The sequence below is a fragment of the Danio aesculapii genome, chromosome 7, assembly GCF_903798145.1.
Source record: "Danio aesculapii chromosome 7, fDanAes4.1, whole genome shotgun sequence".
Lineage (NCBI taxonomy): Eukaryota > Metazoa > Chordata > Actinopteri > Cypriniformes > Danionidae > Danio > Danio aesculapii.
In genome coordinates, this window is record NC_079441.1 from 36,360,086 (window position 1) to 36,366,592 (window position 6,507).

A 6,507-nucleotide genomic window follows, 5' to 3' on the forward strand; every position below is an offset into this window, starting at 1 on the left:
AAGGTGATGACTTGCACGGATTAATGGACTATATGCACAGCTAGTGTTTTTCAGTCAATGATGAACTTCCGGTGTAAGCTTCATGTGACTATTTTCACTTTTATAAGGTTCCTTTAACAGCATTGATGTTGTAATGTAATTGCAATATATTCAGTTAATAGACTTAAGCATTCATTTAGTTGTTCAAGCGTAAAAAGAGACGAAAGGCCGTTTTAAGGTGCCGTCATTAGCCGCAGGCTAGTGCAGAAACTCAATTGAAAATACTGGGGTAAAATAATTTTCCATGTTTTAAAGACATGGCATGGAAAAAATATAATTTAATGCAGTGCTTCTTGTTTGGTCTGATACCCATTTTATATTGTATCTCAGCCAGGCAGCGAAGATCGCTGTTTTTCTAAAGAAATGAGACCTTAAACATGGCGATTTTGTATGGGATGACAATTCACCGGAAGCCCTGGGGTTGGCTAACTGAATTTAAAAGTCTGTGTGCATATACCTCATTGTTCGTATAAAGAATAACAATATGTGCTAGCAAAATAAATAATGCAAATTTTTGATTTCACACAGACTTTAAAGGAACTTTTTTCATAAAAGTAAACAGTAAACAGTAGGTCTGAAGCGCTTCATGTAAGGGACAGGAAATTGTAAACCTTGTAGCCACATGAAAACCAAAGAGCATAATACTTTGTTTTTCTCTGAAAAAAATCTGACCAAACAAATTTTTTTCAAGTTTTATTCAACAGTTTGAAACAGCCTTCTGGAATTCACTTTCCAGAAAATATTGATTTGCCTGATAAACACCTTTAATATACCACTGATCTATGGTAATTATGTAATAGGCTCAGCAATATTTGTCACAGAAAACTTCTTTAGTTAAAAGATGAACACACTAGAGAGCTGTTTTACAACAGAAATTGATGTTGTGCTTCTAATTGAAATCAACACTGACATTATTTGAATTTCAAATACTATAAAGCTGCTTGCATTAAAGCTATCTATTGTATAAAGTGCTATATTAAGTTGGGTGGGTGTGACGATGTGATCATGGATTAACATCTATGTTGGTCCTGGAATGTCAGTTTTGTTCAAAAATGTAATCCATTCCTATTCCCTACCCCTAAACCCAACCATAACTGTGAATTATTCCCAAAATCGGAGGGGAATAATAGTTGGATAACAATCATGTAGAAGTACATATCCCTTATTGTAAGCCTAAACTTAGCATAAACTGTAAACGCATCCTTTAATTTTGATTGTCTGATTGGAATGTTGTTCCAGGATCAATATAGATGTTAGTCCAGGAACATGTCCTACTTGGTGAAATCCCATCAAACTAGTTCAGCACAAAAGAAGATTTTTTGAAGAATGTTGGAATGTGTACCCAATTCATAGAAGCAAAAACAACTACTATGGATGGCCATGGTTACAGGTTTCCAACATTCTTTAAAATATCTTCTTTTGTCTAACACATACTCTATAAACAAAGCTCAAACTGGTTTGGAATGATTCAATGGTGAGGAAATGATGGCAGAATTTTCATTTTTGGGCACACTTCCCCTAACTGCAGTTTTCTCATTACTGTTGCTTTTGTTGTTTACATTTACATATTGACATATTCATCTAACCTCCACTTCCAACACTAACAGTGTATTGCCGAAAAGGGACATACCATACATAAACTTCTTTTTACCCCTTTGAAAAAGAAAAAGATGAAACGGAAGAACTTCAATGTGAGTACATCCTTTAAAAGCCATTACAGTGCTTGCAAATAGCACAGAATCAATGCAAACCAGACTGGAAAATGTAATAAGCAGTGCTACAAAAGAAAGTTGTGTTTGTGTGAAGGCGAGTGTGCACAGCACAACACAACACAAACACATTCAAATAGATTCCTGTCTCGGACTCCCCACCATCCATACCATCTGAACCACATTTAAAACACAGGCACACACAACTGTCCCAACTTAGGCACAGCTGCTATAAATAACTAACTCTCCAGGTAGCCTCTATTAGTCCCAGTATTATCAGCCAGTGAGGTTTATGCTTTACTCATGCTCATGAAGTGAGGTCATTCGTCTATAAGAACGCATTAGCTTTTCATAAAAAACAAAACAGAATATTTACATAATTAAATGATGATTTTATAAGATTTAGAGTGAAAATTAGTGTTGTGCAATATCGAATGAAAAATGTGATTTGTAATAGCACGCTAAATAGGGTCATTTTTGTTATGTGATTTTTTTTTAAATATACATAACCAAAATGTGTTTCATTTTATTTCAGGAAAAATAAAGCATCACTACAATTTCTGAAATTAAAAAAACTTTTACTGTTGCATAAAACAAATATGCATAAAATATCATAAAAATAAAATAAGGACCACTTTGCTCTGCTCTTTAACTGGTATAGTTTTATCAATCTGAAAACATCAAGACAAATTAGATAACCGAGAGTGCAGTTACTTCCTAGTGGTCTTATTGCATTCTTTACATGGCTTGATTGCTTGGTGTTTTTTCAGCATTAGCTGATATTTGTATTAAATCACTCATTTACTGCAACAGTGAAGTTTTACAGTTTGAAATATTCAAAAAGTTCATTCATTCATTTTCCTTCAGTATAGTTGCTTTATTTATCAGGGGTCACCACAGCGGAATGAACCACCAACTATTCCAGCATATGTTTTACACAGTGGATGGCCTTACAGCTGCAAGCCAATACTGGAAAACATCCATACACACTCATTCACACACATTACGGCCAATTTAGCTTATTAAATTCACCTGTACCACATGTCTTTGGACTACGGTGGAATTCGGAGTACCCGGCAGAAACCCTTGCAAACACGAGGAGAACATGCAAACTCAGAACACAGAAATGCCAACTGACCCAGCTGGGACTCAAACCAGCGACCTTCTTGCTGTGAGGTGACAGTGCTAACCACTGAGCCACCATGTTGCCTATTCAAATAGTTCAATGAAAAAATGAAAAGGGTCGCAAACCCTCGTTCCAGTTAAACCATCCAAATTTTCTTCACTCTATAAACATTAAACTGTCCTGGAGATCCTTTGTTAGTCAAAAGAAATAAGTTCCTAATGTTCCAAATAAATGTTTATGATTTTAACACCTCCACTTGTTCTTTATTTCAACATTCCGCTTTTATAAAAAATAGTTCAAATGTTTGAATTCAGCAGGGATCCTTTCCCAGCCTGACCAAATCACTTCACACCAACTGGGAAAACACACACACACACACACACACACACTCACACAGATGCACACACTCACGCACTCCTCAGTTCTGCTATTGTTTCTTAAACTCCTCATTAGTACATCAGAAGGAAAACAATCATGTTGTGTTAAAACAATCCCTGGTTCACATTATAATACTGATGTAATGAAGGCAGCCCAGAAAAGTGAACAACTTTAAGGCTTTATTGAAGTCTGAATTCCTAAATAAAAATCAGGTTCACCATGTGTAAATCATTTTAGACTTTGTAACTGTTGTTGAGCGCGTTATGATCTCTCCAGCTCCAATAAAACCTCCTCCTCACAGCAGAGAGTGAAAAAAAGTAATAAACTTCAAACTGCGTGAACTTTGAACTAAGCAAGGGCCATGCGTTCAGAGCTCCTTAAACATATTTTCTCCCCTTCAGACCTCACAGCTCTGTTGCAAATCTTTGTTTGCGATGCAATTTTGCATCTTGTGTGCCAACCCGCGGTTTATTGCCTTTACTTTCCTACTGAGAGTCAAAAAAGCAGCATTTCTGCAGCAACATTCCTCAGTCGGAAAGTTTAACAGCATCAGGTTTGTGTTTGGATGTCCACATATAAGGATTGGCTTTTTAAGAAGTTGTGGTTGCGCTCTCCTGCTGTTTGAGACGGCTGTTTAATAGCAGCCTTCTGTGGATTTCCTCCCTCTCTTTCTGTCACTCTCAGCGTCTCTCCATATCTCTCCAGCCCTCAAAAAGTCTTTTGAGACTCCGCAACAGCCCTTGACCAAAAGAGGCTTACTCTGAGGTATTTCCAGAGGATTTCTCCTCTCCTAAACGACAGTGCTCTTATGTGTTTACTAGGATGCCAAATCTGAGACAGACTGGCCCTCCCTCCACCCCTCGCTCTACTTCACAATACAGCGCTGTCACCAGCCTGTCAGCCTGCAATGCTTTCAACCCGCCGTGATCTATTACCTACAGAGAGAACTTGCATCTGTTCCTAGCCCTCACACAGTTCTTCCCACCACGTTCAAATAAACCATTTACCCATGTGAGCCGCCAGTGAAAAAGTTGACGTGCCTTTTGTCTAAACATGACTGCTAAAACATTTTCCTTGTTGGGCAAATTCAAGATAGAAAACACACAACTTTTCGCTCACAAAAAAGATAACCAAATCCAAACATATACCTTCAAACACATCTGCTGCCTTTAAGATACCAATGTAGGCCTAGATTTATTTACCTATTGATATTTCCTCTCAAAATGACGTGCTTGTCAGAAATAAACCTGTCTGGAAAAGTTGACTTTTCCTCTTCCTATCTTTCAAAGGAATAACAACACAAGATCTCCTCCTCTATCTTCAAAGGCAGCAGCTGAAGCCGTGGAGAGCGTTTTAACAGACATCATTAAAGGGAAACGTGTATTCAGAGAAGTGTTTCTCCTTTAATCACTGCTGGTAATAACGCCTCTGGCTTTTATAGTTGGGCTCAAACTACAGAGTGTTTCCAGAGAGTAAACTATTGTTCTTGGTGACGTCACAAAACAATAGCGCGATCACTTTCAAAGCGCGTGAATTGGGTGGTCTGAAGCGCGTGTGGCCTCTACAAACAGCGCGAATATCGCATATGCACGTTTTAACCATCTATAAGCCGATGTGATGGTTTTGCGACATGCCTATTAATATTTTTATTGTAAAAATTTATTTTATTGATGCGCTAAGACAAATTTCTACTTAAAAAGATTAATGGTTTTACATTTTCATCAAGTTTATCTATCGATTTATGTTAATTTTACAAACATTGCTTTTTAAGGTGACTAAAATCCATTTAGTTTCGATTAATTAGCCTAATTAATGCAATACCTTGTGTGCGACGCTGTTACTTGTGTAGAATAATTTGAACTCTTTGTTAAAAATAGTTGTGAAAATAAGATTTTCATCTAGTTTAAATACACATAACCACAAGATACAGAGTTCCGCACATGCATCCCTTACTTCGGAAAGTCAATAACAGCTTAACACTCAGACATTTGATTCCTAGAGCATTTCAATTATGAAGGCGAAGCGCAAACAAGTTTACAACTTTCTCAAAGTCAAACATCTTTCCAGTTTTTACATGCGCATGTAATAAAGTTATTAAAACCATTCACATACCCGTGGAGACAGCTCGCAATTGTTTTTCTGCTGGCAGTCCTGCTGATCAACACGAGAGCTCGAGCAGTAATACTTCTGTTTAACCATCCAGTCATCCAGTCCTTTCCTCGCCAAACACGCGTTAACTACAAAACTATCGCCTAAAACAAGAAAACACGATTTATACACCTTGAAAAAAGAATTACTTAGTGTTTACAAGTTGCACAAGCTCTCGACTGAAGTTTCAAATTCTTTTCTTGACACAATGAACGATGTAGCTTTGTTTTATTAGTCTTTAATTCAATTACAATAAAAGCGCAATTATTTATTTGATGAATAGAAAAGTATATTCAACTCACCTTCAGGACTCTCCCTCGCTTTACAGATAGCAGCTTTAAAAGAGAAAAAACGTCGTATACACGCATTACTCGAGAGAACTACATCACATGTGCTTTAAATTTAAAGTCTTGCTCTAAAACACCAAAAGGTATCTCGCCTTACCATGTTTGGAATGAAGTTTACCCATTTCTCTGCATCGGAGAGCACTTGAGAAACATCAGAAACGAAAAACAATCCAGAAAGAGTGCTAAAGATATTTGTGAGCGTCCGTGCAGAAGAGCGCGCGGCTTGCGTACACATCCAGCGGCGGCGGAGGAGCGAGCCGATCTGCAGCTCCAGCCAGCAGCCACTCACAGAGCGGGATTGACGCCTCGCGCAGGCCGCCTCTCCTTCCGTCTGATTGGGCAGAGGCGGCACATGAAAGGGAAGCGGGATTCTTTTGGAGACTCCAAATATAAAAAGAGCAGCGCAAAGCCCCCCGTGGGCGCCATGAGCAGGACGTCAGCTAAACACGTCCATCCGAGCGGACACCAATCACTGCTTTGGACTGAATAGCACACTCTGAAAAACGATTCTCTGGATAAACTGTAAAGTGAACATTTAACTAGTCGTGTAATGTAGTATATATAGCCTACTAATTAGGACTATATGCAAACAAAACTTACAATTTATCTATCTATCTATCTATCTGGAGACTAGAACATACATTGCATTTGTGGTGACTGTTACAGTATAGAACCAGTTCTGCTAAAAAAATATTTAATACGCATTTCAAATAGTCATATTTAATATATTGGAAAAAATAACAAAACTGTTTTTAACAGG

At 37.8% G+C, this 6,507-nt stretch overlaps 1 protein-coding gene across 3 annotated transcripts in view; it reads right to left on the minus strand.

Moving 5' to 3' along the window:
* Positions 1 to 6,040, minus strand: part of nkd1 (NKD inhibitor of WNT signaling pathway 1) — a 43,884-nt gene extending 37,844 nt beyond the window's left edge. For 2 of the 3 annotated variants that reach the window (XR_008838088.1, XM_056461795.1), the window contains exons 1-3: positions 5,845 to 6,038; positions 5,703 to 5,735; positions 5,365 to 5,504 (exon numbers count right to left, since the gene is read on the minus strand). Coding sequence is in view for 2 of the 3 variants with exons in the window: in XM_056461795.1 (XP_056317770.1) it covers positions 5,365 to 5,504; positions 5,703 to 5,735; positions 5,845 to 5,869 (198 nt within the window). In the remaining variant the exon portion in view is untranslated. Of the gene's footprint in view, positions 1 to 5,364; positions 5,505 to 5,702; positions 5,736 to 5,844 lie in introns of all 3 variants that reach the window. The other variant, XM_056461796.1, reaches the window with a different exon arrangement.
* Between the last annotated feature and the right edge of the window lie 467 nt (positions 6,041 to 6,507).